Source organism: Peromyscus californicus, unplaced genomic scaffold (assembly GCF_007827085.1).
Source record: "Peromyscus californicus insignis strain IS unplaced genomic scaffold, ASM782708v3 Scaffold_10__1_contigs__length_136768540, whole genome shotgun sequence".
Lineage (NCBI taxonomy): Eukaryota > Metazoa > Chordata > Mammalia > Rodentia > Cricetidae > Peromyscus > Peromyscus californicus.
Genome location: NW_026294391.1, coordinates 134,439,043 through 134,455,748, shown reverse-complemented (window position 1 = coordinate 134,455,748; position 16,706 = coordinate 134,439,043). Strand labels below are relative to the sequence as shown.

General features: G+C 47.3%; 1 protein-coding gene across 4 annotated transcripts in view; it reads left to right on the top strand.

Moving 5' to 3' along the window:
* Positions 1 to 3,971: 3,971 nt before the first annotated feature.
* The window catches only part of Pdzd4 (PDZ domain containing 4), a 30,723-nt gene continuing 17,988 nt past the window's right edge, over positions 3,972 to 16,706 (top strand). For 2 of the 4 annotated variants that reach the window (XM_052741991.1, XM_052741982.1), the window contains exon 1: positions 3,974 to 4,617. In XM_052741991.1, the coding sequence (XP_052597951.1) occupies positions 4,558 to 4,617 (60 nt within the window). In that variant the 5' untranslated portion in view covers positions 3,974 to 4,557. Of the gene's footprint in view, positions 4,618 to 16,706 lie in introns of all 4 variants that reach the window. The other 2 variants (XM_052742000.1, XM_052742011.1) reach the window with 2 other exon arrangements.

The window sequence follows — 16,706 nt, the reverse complement described above, 5'->3', positions numbered from 1 at the left end:
CTTTGTTAAAACTATTGGACACTCACATGAAAATACCAAAAAAACAAAAAAAAAAAAAAAGAATGTAGGCACAGACTGTTGTGGTTTGAGTGTATGTGTCTGTACCTCCAAAATTTTGTGTTGAATCCTATCAAGGTCATGGTGGTAAGAGGAGGGCCTGTAGGAGGCTGTGATACCATGTGGGTCTCTGCCCTAATGAATGAGGTCAGTGTTTCAAGCTGGGTGTAGAATTCAGTGCCAGAGTACTTGAGGCACTGAGTTCCATCCTTAGCACCAGGTCCCACAAAAAAGAAAAAAGAAAGAAAGAGCTCCATAGAACTGCCTTTTTTTCTGCTTTTTCCACCATGTAAAGAGACAGCATGGTGGACTGGGCTGTCAGTAGACACTGAATCTGCTAGTGCTGTGATCTTAGGGCTTTCTACCCTTTAGAATAGTAAGCAATACATTTCTATAGCTTGTAAATTACCCAATAAGATATTCTGTCACAGTAGCTGGGATAGAAGAACATAGACCTCACATTCTTCATGAACATTACCTCTAATGAATCAACTGAACACAACAGTGGGGTCTGTGAGAAACAGAATAGCAAACAGTTTCTGACTGAGTGAAGAAAGGGCCACCCTGTAGCATGAATCTTAAAAGTTCTTATTAATAAAATCAAACCTGAGGCCAGTTATTGGGGTGAACACTGGAAGATCAGAGAGACACAACAAGCCACAGCTAACCTCACCTGGCCAACTTCTCAGCTGGTTCTGTTTCCTCAGACTGGAAGCCTCTGTGTCCTCATCCCAATGGCTCTCAGCTGAACTGCTGCTTGAAAACCTGAAGCTTAACCAGGTAAAAGCCTCTAGTTCCTGATCTTCACGCCTTATATACCTTTCTGCTTTCTGCCTCACTCCCTGGGATTAAAGGCTCGCTTTCTGGGATTAAAGGTGTGAGTCACCATGCTTGGCTGTATCCTTGAACACATGGATTTCTGCCTAGCTCTGCCTCCCAAGTGCTGGGATTAAAGGCGTGTGCTACCACTGCCTATCCTCTATGTTTAATATTGTGGCTGTTCTGTCTCTGATCCCAGATAAGTTTATTAGGGTGCACAATATTTCGGGGAACACAATACCACCACCCCACCCCATCATTAAGGTGTGAGGAAGAGCTGTTCTGTCATTGTAGGGTTCAGGTCCTTGAGAGAAAGAGGCTGAGTGGTGGGTTACTGTCAGGTTCCCTGAAAGTTCCCTTTTAACAAAGTCAGTGGGCAAGGTTATGTATGAGTGCATGGGCCCATTGGCTATCTACCTTTCTCTCCCAAAGTCTTCCCGGGCTTTGTATTTGTTAGGGTTTTCTTTTTCGAAACAGGGTTTCTCTGTATAGCCCTGGCTGTCCTGGAACTCACTCTGTAGACCAGGCTGGCCTTGAACTCAGAGATCCGCCTGCATCTGCCTCCCCAGTGCTGGGATTAAAGGTGTGCACCACCAATGCCTGTCTTGTTGGGATTCTTTTTACTTCAAGAATAAAGTAACTCTAATCTTAGCAAATATAGATTTATCTAGTATAGTTCTGGGCAGATCACCAAACTGGTCAATATCTGGTCATACAAGAGTCAGGGATGGCCAGTTTTAAGTGCAGCCCAGAGCAAAAATGGGTGCTGAGGATGGTCCAGACTGAATAAAATCTGCTGTGTGATTACAGCAAGAAGACCTGACAAACCTAAGGGGCCTAGTGGGATCTGTCCATGTTATTAAGTATGCTGTGTGAAGCCATGGGGAAGCCTTAAGAGAAAGGTACTGGTACACACCTATGAGGGTTGGAGCAAGACCACACTTACTATGGCAGACAAGGCATTCTAAAAGAAGCTTCTGACATGCACAAGGACTTGAAACACTCAGTGCCTACAGCTGAGTATTATAAGGCCTATCAAGTTCAAGATACTTACACATTCAGGCCCAGGCCCAGTCGGGGTCAAGAGGCAACAACAGATGTGAACAGGTAATCTAGTTCCTATACCATCTGCTTCTATAGCCCTGCCACTTCTCCCTCAGCTCATACACATGGACTCAGGTAGGGGCTCCTCAACTCCTCAATTGCAATCTACTTCCTTCATAGGTTAGTTCATGTCAGGATTAGGAAAAGCATGCTGCTGCCCTGAGGGACATCAGGGAGGGAAAGCCTCCACAGAAGTGACACCTTAGGCTGTCCTCACTTTGTAGTGTAAGAAATGGCCTGTGCTGCTAGGCACTGGTGGCCATGCCTTTGACCCCAGCACTTGGGAGGCAGAGGCAGAGGCAGGTAGATCTCTGAGTTTGAGGTCAGTCTGATCTACAGAGTGAGTTCCATTGTGACACAGAAAAACCCTGTCTTGAAAAACCAAAGAGAGAGAGAGAGAGAGAGAGAGAGAGAGAGAGAGAGAGAGAGAGAGAGAGAGAGAGAGAGATAGGGAGAAAGGGAGAGGAAGGAAGGAAGGGAGGGAGGAAGGGAGGAAGAGAGGAAGGAAGGAAGAGAGGAAGGAGGAAAGAAAGGAAGGAGGAAAGAAAGGAAGGAGGAAAGAAAGGAGAAAGGAAGAAAGAAAGAGAGGAAGGAAGAAAGAAAGAGAGGAAGGAAGGAAGGAAGGAGGAAGGAAGGAAGAAAGAAAGAAAGAAAGAAAGAAAGAAAGGAGGAAGGAAGGAAAAAAGAAAGAAAAGAAATGGCCTGTGCTAAAAGGTCTGTGAGCTGCTAGGCTGGGGGAAATGGTTTGGATGACTGGCCAGGACCCTGGTGGAAATAAGATTTAAGAGAAGATATTCCTAAGGGGTTGCTCTCCAGACCTCATACTCTAGACATCAGGAAGCTCAAGAAATACACAGGGCAGAGAACTATGTGGTGGCAGTAGCCATTATGGAAGGGCTAGGGTTCATCTCCTCTCCCCAAATAAACACAGTACCTCCCAACCACAGACACTTGTACTGAGCTCTCAGGAAGGATATTCCTCAAGAAGACCTGTTGGTCTTCTCCTGAAAGGCTGCATAGCAGCCCTGGTCTCAAGTTCTGCTTTTGGGAGAAACACTTAATAAGCACTTACACCTCTTTTCTAGATTTCAGGCTATTCCTATTTCTGTTTTGTGAACCAGAGTGGGGAGGAAAGGAAAAGTCTTGGAGCAGCCTTCCCCAATACTGTTAATTAAACATCCCTATGCTGCTACAAATTCCCTCACTCGCCTGAGTCTGGAGATAAAAGCACAAGACAGTTTTATCAAGGGATCTTCTGCAGGCAGCCTCTGGGAACCTAGTGTTCAATCTGTCCTTGTTTTCTAGGCAAGGGCCCTCTTTTCTCCTGCCTTATCCAAGAAGAGGGACAGGCTGTGGGAGGGAAGAGGTAGAGAAGGAGAGGCTAAAAGAGAAGTGTGAGGAATGAAGGCTGGAACAGAGAAACAGGTAGGCAGCAGTTCCAGGGCAAACAAGGCGTGGGCCCATGAGGGCCCCAAAGCATGAGGCTTCTCAGTGTTCTCCTTTCATCACCTACAGCATTCCACGCTTTTCTTTTCTCTAAACAAAGGTATCCATTTCAAAGACAGCAAGGGAATGGCTCAGTTAAAGCTGGGAACCAGTCATTAAAGAGACAGAGGGAAAAGTGAAGACATTGGGGCTCATATGTCCAGAACCTGGGAAAAAGGTGAAATAGCCTCTCCTTACAAAGGTCCCGAACTCTCTCTAGGAGTCCTGGGAGGCTTCTTCAAAGGGGACCCTCTTTCTCAGAGCCGCACCTAGCAGACAGGTCCGCTAAACAACCTGCTATCGGACACAGGCGTCACCGGGTGCCAGGGGCTCCACTGCCCGCTGCCACCCAGGCCCCGCCCCCAGCTTCCCGCGCCGACTCTCCCGGCTCCCCGCCGCTCCCGCCCGCACCCAGCCCCTCGCCTTCTCTGGCGCGCGTGCGCCCCGTCCCGGCATACCTCCCCCGCCGCCGCTGCGGGCGCGCGCGCGTTCCCGGCGTCCCAGGCAGGAGCTGGAGATCAGCGACCGGCTGCAGGCCAGGCTCTGAGAGGGCGCCGCGAGCCCGAGAAGTGGGACTCTGCGAGGCTGCAGCTGGCGCGGGCCTGGCCGCCCCTCTGTCGGAGGGCCGGGCCACAGTGCCAAGCGCAGAGGCTGGGCTCCCGGGGCTGACGGCCATGGGCGGGAGCCGTAGACGGCAGCGGCAACGGCAGGGGCAGCGGCGGGCCCCACGGGCGGGGAGGCGCGTGGCCCACGGCCCCTGACGGCCCCGGAGGCCAGGCGTGCTCCCGCGCTTCCTGAGGGGCCGTAGCCAGGCAACGCCCGGCGCGCCCGCCCATCCCCCCGCGGCCCTTTTTTCCCCTGCCTGGGTGCGAGGGAGCATGTCTGTGTCTGGCTTCGGCCAGCAAAGAGTTAAGTCGAGGGGCGTGGAGCTGCCTTCCTCTTGGGGGTGTGCCCCCCTCCCCCGCTAGGCGGCTCGGCCTCCGCGGTAGGGTATGGCCCGGGGTCCGAGCCCGGGACCCGTGGTCCCACGCACCGGCCAGTGAAAGACGCCTTCCTCTTCCCGCCCTCTTCTTTCCCTTGCCGGCCAGCACCATGGGATGTAATATGTGCGTGGTCCAGAAACCGGAGGAGCAGTACAAAGTGATGCTTCAGGTAGGGCGCCTGGGCTGCTAGGGCGAGAGGCGCAGCCAGGCCAAGGGAAACTGTAAACCTCAGGGGAGGGCCACGTGGAGGCGGAGAGGCAGGTGTGGGAGGGCGAGAGGGCTTGGAGAGGAAAAGGTAGGAAGTGGATCTCACCCTCAGATTATGGGTTGCTGGGTGCTGGCGCCCTGTGGGAACCAGCTATGGAGGGAATGAACCGGGTGGAGATAGGTATTCGAGGCACATCACCAGGCATCCCAACCGAGTACATAAGGACTATGAACTATGTGTCCAGATCAGCCCAGGTGGGAAGTTAGGATTCTGTCCCAGGACTGAGAGGCGCTCTGTGGCCCGCTCGTGACGGAGGTTGCATAGCAACGGGCTGGGTTCCCCCGCACATGCTCCCCTGTTTGGACCCAGAACCAAAGAAGCTGTAGAGTTCCCACAGGCCAGAGAGTGAATCCCGTCCTGGCAGTCCAGACTCAAAATACGTCGACAACCGAGCTGGGTTTGGGTACCCATTCTCGCACCCAACTCTCTGGTCTGACCCAGTAATGACTGTCGACTCCTGGGCCTCAGGAATCTGGGATGAGTGGGTGACGCCAGGATCGGTGGTGCCCAGCACTCGCTCTGCCTATTAGCATCCGCTTTGGCCTGCTGGGTCTTGGGGACAAGGAGGGCGATGCGAGCGACTCCTGCGGGGCGGGAGGAGACACCCTGCTCCACGCTCGCACCTTGAGCCCAGCCCCTGAGCCACGAGTGGGATTTCCTTGCCTGTGCGTGGCGTAACTACGTGAGTGCGTGCCTGTGCCCTGTCTGTGTGTGTGCGGAGGCTCTCCAGCCCCGCGCGTGTGTACTTGTTGTGTGCACCCTGCGAGTTGTTTAGAGAAATGTGTCCCAGATGATGTTCACTGAGACGCACAAGTGCTAAGAGAGAGGTCGAGATCAGAGTGTCAGGACCAGGAGCAGATGTGGGTGCAGACAGGTGAGTTTAGTGACTTGTGCCTCAGCTACTGAGTTTGTTGATCAGAACCAGGGAACAAGTGCACACAGGAGGTCTTGGCTCAGAGAGAACCTGTAGGCTCCTGGACAAATAGAGGAAACTCTTCAGGAAAGCGGCAGGAGTAGCAGGGGAGATGGTGTCAGTCATAGTAGTGGGATGGTATTGAAGTAGCTTGGGGAGCCGATCATTCTTACTCTGGTCTTACCTTCATCATGAGCAGGAATAGGAAATAATGGGCAAGAGATGGTGGGCATGGAGCACCACGTTGGGGGAGGCGCTTCTAGTCTCTTCTGCTTGATTCTGTGGTCTCCCTTTTTATGTCCTCCCTAATTATTCCCTCAGCCAAACCCTGCCCCATCACCGTTGTTTCTCCTCTCTTGTTCCCACTGTTTGGATCCCTCACCTGTCCGTTGCCACCCTTCTAGTGGGTTAAGAATCTGAAATGACCTAGCTTGAAACCGACAAAAGGGTTCAGTAAAACATATTGTATTTCAGAACTAGGGCTGCCTCTGTTGGGGTTTCAATGGGCAGGAAGGCTCAGGTGACCCTCGGTAGGAGAGTCCCTGCTGGACTTCTTAAAAGAGAGCCCCCACCTCTCACAGAAAGGACTTGCCCTCAGCTACGTGGCTGGCTAAAAGGGAGGCCACTGCAGAGCAACCTTCATCCTTTGTGCTCAGCTCCCATGGGTTGCTATTTTAAAATTTGGACACAAACTTTCATTTTCTTGGTTCTCCTTGGCACACCAGATGGTTTTTAAAAGCAGAGCTATCCTTTCAAATTAAGTAAAAACAAAAGGAATGAACGTAGAAACAATATATGGAAAACAGTGAAAGCTATTAGGTAGCCCAGGTGAGGAGATGTTTATAGACCTCAAGGAGAGTTTCCTTCAGGCCGGACCCTACCAGATCAGAAGGCAACTTTTGTCCTGAAAACCCTGGCAGTTTCCAGTATCTCTTTCCTGCATCCTGAGATCCTTAAACATGTGCCTTCATGTGCCTTCCCCCATATTGAGTGCCCTTCTCCTTGTCTCTTTCAAAGTGACTTCATATTAACTCATGGCCTCTGCAACTTGCTGGTAGAGACTCTCTCACCATGACACTAGAACTTAAAAGAAATCATAGCTTTATTGACATCAAATTCACAGGCCATATAATGTATCTTTTCAAAGAATACAATTTAGTGCTTTTGGTTAGTGTGGATAATGCTACAATGAATACTGGTATACAAATGTCTGAATCTCTGCTTTCAATTGTTTTGAGTAATGCCTAAAAATGGAGTTGCTGACCATATAGTAATCCCCAGTCATCTCTTCCTGGTGATGGTACCATTTAACACTAACACCAGCAATGTATAAGAGTTCCAATTTCTCCACATGCTTGTCAACACATAATTTTCTGGTGATCTCTTATCTTATGGGTATAAAGTGGCATCTTTTGTGGGTTTTTTTGTTTGCTCAAATGTATTGCTGGGGGTGGAAGCCAAGAGCTAGTTAGGAGCTAGGCAAGAGCTCCACCATGGAGCCATACCCCCAGCTCTCATTGTGGATTTGATGATTTGCATATCTGTTGGCTAAATGCTATAGAGCATTTTTTTTCTTGTGCTTATTGTCCCTTTACATATCCACTTTGCAGAAGTGTCTGTCTCTATGCTATTATGATGGAGCATTCTGGGAAGTTTTGAAGTTAGGAAGTAGTTGGTCCTCCAACTCTATCTCCTTTTAAAGATTGTTTTGGCTCTATTGCATCCCTTATTTCCTTGTGAATTTTGGGATTAACTTGTTTTCTGAAAATAAACTGGGATTTTGATGGAGTGGAATTGACTCCATAGCTCAGATTATAGAATATTGCTTGTTTATTTGGGCCAGGTCTTTATTTCAGATATGGCTTGTATTTGTTAAATTTATGTTAGGATTTATCATCATCATCATCATTTTTAATTGTGTATGGATCAGGTGGCCTGGTTCCCTCAGAGGCCACAGAGGGCATGAGTACACGTGGGACTGGACGGACCCCTGGAACTGGCATTATGGACATTTGTGAGCCACCTGGGTGCTGAGAATTGAACCTGGGTCCTCTGCAAGAGCAGCCAGTGCTTTTAACTGATAAGCCATCTCTCCAGCCCAACTATTTTATTCTTTTTGATGTTATTGTAAGTGGAATTTCTTTTTAAGGCAGCCTAACTATATCCCAAGTTAGTCTAGAACTTACTATGTAGCAGGCTGGGCTTAAACTCATAACAGTTCTCTTGCCTCAGCTTCTCAAGTACATGAGTCATTATGTCAGGCTTGGACTTGTTTCTAAATTTCAGAATAAGATAAGACAGTCTTTAGTCACTGGATGTTAAACAGGTCCTGTTCTATGTCTCATCGATCAACTGAATGGCCTGCAGCAACAATGACTTATTTCTACCTCCAGTATCCCAGGGGACCTAATGTTGACCATGAAGGAGATACATTCAAGCTGCTTCCATCAGCTTATCTATAGACAAGTGCTCTTTCACTATTACTTAACAAGTGGAGAAATTGAGGCAGGAAGATCAAGAGAGTTTGAGGCCTCTACTCCATAACATGATCCTGTATTATAATAATAGATAATAAATTAAATAAATAAATAAGAGCAGGAGCGGAGAAATGGCTCAGCAATTAAAAGCACTTGCTGCACTTCCAGAGGAAGCACATTTGATTCTTAGTACCCACATGGTGGCTCACAACTGTCTGTAACCCTAGTTCTAGGGAATCTGATGGCCAGGGGAACATCAAGGAATACATGTGGTACACAGACATTCATGCAGGCAAAATCCACATGCACATAAATTATCAATTAAAAAAAAACAGCTACCCTCCTCCTTATTGATAGAAAAGTGAACACTTTTCCCTCTCAGATTATGAACAAGGCAAGGATGTCTCCTCTTACCACATCTACTCAACAGTGTAGTGGAGGTTCCGGTCACAACAGATGGCAAGAAAAAGAAAATGCATCTGGATTAGGAATAAGTTTGTTTTTATTTGCTGAGAATGTTCAAGTCCCAGGTGTGTACCACCTGGGTTTAGCAGGTTGAGGAAGTTACCTTCTGTCCCTGGTTTGTTAAAAATTTTTATAATGGGAGATTATTATTTTGTCAAATGCTTTTTCTGTCACTATTGAGATGATTGTGTGATTCTGTTATCTATCTGACTGATAAGATCTGTTATAGGCCCTTTAGCATGTCAGAACTTCATACCCATGTCTATTATTTCAGTTGTGCCCTTCTAGCATACTTAAGCAGGTTGAGTATGCTTATGAAATACTCCCTCTGAAAAAAAGAGGGGAATGTACCTCTTTCCTTGATTAAAAAGGATGACTGCATGTTGACATAGAAAGGAAGAGTAGAAAATTGGAAGTAGCATGCATCTGGTACCATGCACCTTCTCAGAGGCTTTCCCGATGCTTCTGCTTGCCACCTCTATCCATCACCAGCAGGCCCTCTTGTCATTCATGTGTCTAATCAGGTCCCAAATTCTATAGACCTTATCTATCTTTGTTTTCCCCGTTATCCTGGTCTTCCTTATCTTGTCATTCCTTCTATGACTCTGACATGCTAGCTTGCCTAGCACATATTGGTGCTTAGTAAATCAGCCTCCACAAAGGTCTCCACTGGAAGTCACTCATTACTTCTGGGGAGCATTATGCCAACCTGTGACATAAGAGGAAGTGGGTGAGTTTAGGACAGGCCTATGATACATAGCCAGCTCCCCTTCCTCTCTCACCCCACCCCAGACAGGGTTCTTCTGTGTAACCACCCTGGCTGGCCTTGAATTCAGAGATCTGCCTCCTGAGTGTTGGAATTAAAGGCATTTGTCACCACCTCCCTGAAACCTTTAGGTGGTCTTGAAAGGTTTTCTTCCAGTACCTGCTTGCTGAGTCCCTACTGTGACAGGCTCCATCCCAGGTGTTGGATCTGGTGGAGACTCCTCCCCCACTACTCAGCTCAAGAGATTTGGATCTGCTTGCCCACCTTGCATCCTTTTCTGAGGAAGGGAAATCATTAGAGGGAATGGAAAGGAGGCCACTGAATTTTAACAGCTATCTTCCATACATGGTCAACTTGCTTTGTACCATTGTCCCAAGATTTTCTCTTTTTAAAATTAATTTTATGCCAGGAGGTGGTGGCACACGCCCTTAATCCCAGCACTCGGGAGGCAGAGCCAGGCAGATCTCTGTGAGTTCAAGGCCAGCCTGGTCTATAGAGTGAGTTCCAGGACAGGCTCCAAAGCTACACAGAGAAACCCTGTCTCGGAAAAAAAAAAAAAAAAAAGAAAGAAACAAACAAAACAAAAAAGATAAAAATTAATTTTACAATTTTTTTGTACTTACTGTGGGTGAGGATGAATGTGTGCTACATTGCACATGTGGAGATCAGAGGACAACTTTTAGGAGTCAGTTTTTTATCATGTAAGTTCCTGGGATAAAATGCAGGTGCAGATCATCTCTTAGGTCTCCTCCTCCCTCCCCTCTCTCCCCTCTTCTCTTATAGTTACAGGCTGACCTTAAACTCTGTAGTTGAGAAAGATCTTGAACTCTGGATTTCCTCCTTCCCCTTTTTTGAGATAGGTCTAGCACAGCCTTGCTTCAAATGTGTAGGTGAGACTCACACCTCAGCCTTTGGTGTCAAAGAGCAAATTATATTATGTGGTTCTGGATACTGAATCTAGGGTCTTTTGTATATGCTAGGCAAGTGCTCTACCACTTAACTACATCCCTAACTCTTTACCTCTGAGTTCTAAGGGCTGTCTGTTCCATTGAAATAAATTGTGACAGAAACATTAGCAGTTGCAGGGATGGTCAGTGTAGTAGGAGTATCCAGACCCTTGGGTATGACACCAATCACCACTGTCTCTGTTAACAATAGTTTTGCAGGTATGTAGACATAATATATAAAACCTGTTTCACTTCACATTCCAAACACATGCTAATCATACCTTAGTTAACTTCAAAACTCAGAACATCATGTTTACACATGTACACCCCACAGTAAATGTGTTTCTTTTCAGCCCTGTGACATGTGGGGTATCTCCGTGGTCTAGTTCTTTCATTTTCCTCCATCAGGTTGATGTGGTAGTAGGTAAGAGTAGTTCTGCCCCCAACCCTTACCTGTGGGCAAGTCTGTGGGTGGCTGTGTGCCTCAATTTCCCCACTTGTTAATAGTGAAAGAGCACTTGTCTATAGATAAGCTGATGGAAGCAGCTTGAATGTATCTCCTTCATGGTCAGCATTAGATCCCCTGGGATACCAGAGGTAGAAGTAAGTCATTGTTGCTGCAGCCCATTCAGTTGATCGATGAGACATAGAACAAGACCTGTTTAACATCCAGTGACTAAAGACTGTCTTATCTTATTCTGAGAGTTTCTCTAATGTGAAAAAAGTGAGGAAAAAACAGAGGAAAGGGCTCAAATTGTGAGGAAGTATAGCATGCAGGGTGAGTTAGGAGAGTGACAGGGACAACAGTAAAGGCATAATATGCACAGAAGGAACAGACTGGGAAGTTGCAGGCCCAGGTGTCAAGATACCTTCCTTTTCATAATGCATTCTTTCTGATCTTCACTACAGCGTACAGCAGATAACATCATTCTGATTATGGGGAACTATGGACCTTGCCCTTGCTCTACCAAGTTAGCTGGAGGTAGTGAGAGCTTTGGCTCCCGGCAGCCTATATTGTGCACGGGAAAACTGAACAAACACCCAAAGGGCATACTTTCAGGAAGCTGGCTATTGACCTTATAGGGCATTCCTTCTTCCTGTCAGCTGGCCTCTGGAAAGGCAGGGAGAGTGATCTCAGCCAACTCTGAACCAACATTACCCACACTGCAGCTTTGGAAGAGAAGGGAGATGCTGGAGCCTGATCTGGTTTCTAAAAGAATTTTTGCGGCAGAGTCTTTTATTGCCCCCCCACCTCAATTCATGACCACTTCCTCCGTCCCAGATTTACACCCCTCCCCCCAGGCCAGACTCCACCCCCACCAGAGGGAGATCCTTGTTCAAATGTAAATCCAGATTAAGAGCTGTGAGGGGTGGGATGTGGGGCTTGTTTGTTTCCGGAGTCTGCATTTCCTTCTCAGGAGCTGGGAGTGATGTTGCTTTCCTGATGATGTGAGGGCTTCACATAGGAACTTGGAAAAGTTCAATGGAAGCCTCAAGTTACTTTAGTATCAGTGGGGAAGTACAGTGTTTTTACAAATAAATGGTAAGACCTCACCACAGACCTATTAAATTACAAATCCAGGACTTCTAGAGGACATTGTCTAAATCAGGCCTTTAGGGGTACAATCTATTCTTCTATGTCATATGCAGTTGACTCTTTTCAAAACCCACATTCCTTTAGCACATACAGACAACTCTGAAGTTACCCACTTCCCCAGATACTCAAAAAGATCTTGTAGATACAGTTCCCTTGTCCTCTGCTTTCCGGCCCTGGACAGGTGGATAGAAAGGACAATACAGAGAGATTGGGAGTGGTGAATGAGCAGCCACACCCTTTCCCAGGTTGGCAGATGTGGGTGGAATGTGTGCTGTGTCCATGCTAGAAATTAAGGCATTTCATAGTCACCAGTGGAATAATTCACTTAGGCAAGGGTCAGCCCCTGTTATTGTGAACAAGAAAGAGAAAGTGCACCTTATACCAGGCATGGTGATACACATGTGTAATCTCAAGATTGGGGAAGCAGAGGCAGGAGGCTGGCTAGCCTGAGCTTCATGGCAAGACCCTGTCACAAAGTGTACCTTATAAGGGAGCCTTATTTGCAGCTACTACCTTGACTATGTGATGAAGCTGAGCATCCCCAACCTTGGAATACAGTGAGGCAGAAGTGTAAACACTGTGTCATCACGTGGCTGGTGCTCTTGCCAAAATATTTAACCTGAGGGGGCTGGAGAGATGGCTCAGAGGTTAAGAGCACTGGCTGTTCTTCCAGAGGTCCTGAGTTCAATTCCCAGCAACCACATGGTGGCTCACAACCTTCTGTAGTGAGATCTGGTGCCCTCTTCTGGTGTACATACATACATGCACACAAAACAAAAACACACTGTATACATAATAAATAAATAAATCTTTAAAAAAAAAAAAGAAAATATTTAACCTGAATCTTATCATAGAGAATAAATCAGCAACTGTAGATTCTTCTGTAAGGGCTCTGCCAAGAGCCACATGTCATGAAAGGTGAAAAAGAAAAAGTGGATAGGTTGTTTAGACTAAAGTAGACAAGGGGCAAAAGTGATGTGTGCTCCTTGCTTTGATCCAGGATTAGAAGAAATTATAAGGGTATCATGGTACAATTGGAGAGTTTTGGGCCAGGTGGAATTCGTGATAAATAGCATGATATGGTGAATGGAGTGATGGTTTGGGGTTTTCTTTCTTTTTTTTTAATTAAGAAAAAAAATTTCATTCATTTTACACACCAATCAAAGATCCCCCCTTCCCTCCTCCCGCCCCCCCCCCCCAGCCTCCCCACCAACCCCCCCCCACTCCCTCCTACAAGAAGGCAAGGCCTCCCATGGGGAGGCACATCCAGTAGAGGCAAGTTTGGGGTTTTCTAATGCTTGTGCAAATATGAGTAAGTGAAAGCAGGTGTGCATTATGGGTAAAGCGAACATGCTGGTGTTTATTCTTCTTGGAAGTTGACAGTTTTTAAAACCCTGTGTTGGGAAAACATAAATGGGGGACTTTCTATTGGACTCTGGGGGGCAGGGTGTGTGTGTGTGTGAGGAATAAACCCAGAATGTTGAGGACCTGCTGTGTTTCTTCGGGATTTCTTTTCACTTTGTTGATCAGCTCACCGCGACATCCCAATAATATCTGTCTGGAAGTTGCTTCCAGCACATCCCCTGTATACTGCATAGAGCAGAACTGATAGCCTGCAGGTCGGTGGGAACTGGAGGCTAACTTCCGGTTTCTTTCTTCCCCAGCCTCAGACTCCTCATCTGAAGAGTGGGGTAAGCAGACTGACTGTGGCACCTGGGTTCCCTAGAAATGATGTAGTTTCACTGGCTACTCCTTGCGTTATCCATGAGAGTGCAAAGACCATTTCTCAAGCCATATAGGAAATCTCAGGCCTTACAGGATATCCTGAGGTAGGGCTCTTTCCTCTTGGCCCCACCTCCCCCTTTCGTTTCGGGAGACCCGGGACCAGTAGGAAGACATCCCAGCCCCGAGTGCAACGAGGTCAGGCCAAACAATGAGGCAGACGGTGTCCGGTTGTGTCACACTCTCTGGCACCGCCGGCGGGGAGAGGGGTGCGGGGGGGGGGTGGTGCGGGGGGGGGGGGGGAAGATGGGAGGCGGGGAGGACCGGTTCTGGGGGTCCTGTTGACGTCTCCATGTGCCTACTGGCACCTTGCCGCCTCCTCCTCTGCTGCCGCCACCACGCTCCCTTTGTCTGCAGCTTCCGATCCAGAAGGCGGGGTCAGCACTCCTGGGGCTCCTGCATATCTGCCACCACCGTGTGGCCCCACCGTCATCCCTCCTCTACTCTGGCTTTGAGAATTTTTTCCTCCACTAATCCTCATTAGCATTCATCCTGTCCCGGCAAAGTCCCCCTCCACCCACTCCAAAAAGAAAACTCAAAACAAAAACAAAGGGAGCAAGTGTCCTGAGTTGCCCCCATCCACCTCTGTAAAAGCTTCCAAGGAAGACTATGCCTACTCAGACAGATCTTTATGGTCTGTCTGCACCCCCCCACCACCACCAGTTCCTTTTCCGTCTATCTCATTCCCCTCCCAAATCTGGTTTCTTGCCCTTGCTTTTATTTGTTGATGACTTTACTTTCCAACCAGTCAAATGTCAAGGTGCCCCAAAGTCCTCCACTCATTCTTCCACTTCATGACCTCCTCCTCATGATTTCAAATCAAGAGTCATTCGCAATTAAATCCAGCAATAGCTGGGCTTAGTGGCGAATGCCTTTGATCCCAGCACTTGGGAGACAGAGGCAGGTGGACCTCTGAGTTCCAGGCCACCCTGGGCTACAGAGTGAGATCCAGGACAGCCAGAGCAACACAGAGAAACCCTGTCTCAAAAAAACAAAAACAAATAGAAACATAAAACAAACAAACAAACAAAAAATAAAACCCAGCAACAGTGGTTACAGGATACTCAAGTTGGTGGTTCTTGTTGAGTTGTAGATGTAACCAACCGTGTGCTGGAGATGTTTGTCAATCTCAGGACTTTCAAGCTGCGACAAAGGAAACATGCGGTGACACAGCCTGTAATCTCAGTGTTTAGAAGGCAAAGGAAAGAGGAACAGGAGTTTAAAGATATATCTGCACCAGGTGGTGGTGGGGCATGCCTTTAATCCCAGCACTTGGGAGGCAGAGGCAGGTGGATCTCTGAGTTCAAGGCCAGCCTGGTATACAAAGCAAGTTCCAGGACAGCCAGGGTTACACAGAGAAACCCTGTCTTGAAAAACCAAAAATAAAAAAAAAATTTAAAAAGGTATATCTGTTACAGAGAAAGTATATTATAGGTAAGATCCTTTCTGAAAACAAAGAAGCAAGAATTTCAATTTCTCGTTAAGCCCCAATCCTGGAGTTGTCCCTCAGCATTCCTCTCTTTTGTAAGGACATCCCTGGTCTCTGTGGACATTGGCAACAGCTTTCATTTTTATTGTAGTAAAGTACACAAAATGTAAAATGTGCTATTAGTGACATTTCATCTATTCACAATGTTCAACCACTAACACTGGCGTTCCAGAGTGTGTTCATTGCCTCCAAAGAGAACTGAGACCCATTAAACTGCCACTCCCCACTCACCTTCCTTCAGCTCCTGGCAACCATTACAGTTTTCTGTCCCCATGGATTTGCCTGATGGAGACATTCCACTTAAATGGAATGCCATACAATATGTGCCTTTTGTGTCTGCTTTCTATTGCTTAATATAAACCATTTTTAAGGTCCATCCTTAAAATGTTCAGGCATCTCACCAGGTTCATTTTTCCATTTTGTGATAGAACAATAATCCACTTTGCATGGATTGCAACTTATTTAGTGGTTGGTCCCATGTATGCAGGGGTCCCATTTGCCATGTACTGTTGGATGTAGCTCTGCCTGTCCCCTCCCATCACCTTCCAATTTATCCAGGAATTAGCTCTGTAGACCAGGCTGGCCTCGAACTCACAAAGATCCGCCTGTCTCTGCCTCCCATAGCACCTGGCGGTGGCGCACGCCTTTAATCCCAGCACTTGGGAGGCAGAGGCAGGCGGATCTCTGTGAGTTCAAGGCCAGCCTGGGCTACAGCGCGAGATCCAGGAAAGGCGCAAAGCTACACAGAGAAACCCTGTCTCAAAAAAACCAAAGAGAGAGAGAGAGAGAGAGAGAGAGAGAGAGAGAGAGAGAGAGAGAAGAGAGAGAGAGAGAGAGAGAGAGAGAGAGAGAGAGAGAGAGAGAGAGAGAGAGAGAGAGAGAGAGAGGTGTGCACCACCACCTGACCCAATTATATTCTTGAGCATGGGGTAGGGCCTGTGTTTCAAGTCCTCCACCCCCACAGAGAAGCAGCTGCTACTCTTTTGCCTTACCTTTCAACTTTTCCTTTTAGTTGAGAGTTGGAGCAGAACTCCTCCCCCCTCCTCCTAGTTTCCAGGCTTCTACCAGGAATCACCAGTGCTTTGCCCCTGGGACTATGAGCTACTCTCAACACAAGATGCCCAGTCTAAGGGCCTCTGACAGGACACTGGAGATGACACATCTGGGACCCCATTTTCCTCACATATCCTTCATTTACAAAAGCAGATACCACCCATAATCTCAGCATTGGAAAGGTGGAGACAGGACAAGGAGTTCAAGAGTTCAAGGCCAGCCTGAACAACCAAGACCCTGCCTTAAAATAAAAACAATTTGCTCTAGGTAATTTAAAATAATAGTATTGAGTTATGCACGTAGCTGTGTAGCATTATAGATGCACTAAACATTTATTGGTTGTGTATTTAATTTAAAAAATTTTAGATTTTTTTTTTCATTTTTTGAGACCGGGTCTCACCTGTGTACTTCTGGCTGGCCTGGAACAGGCTGTCTTTGAAGTTTAAGAGATCTGCCTGCCTGTGCTTTTCAAATGCTGGAACTAAATGCATGTGCCACTAT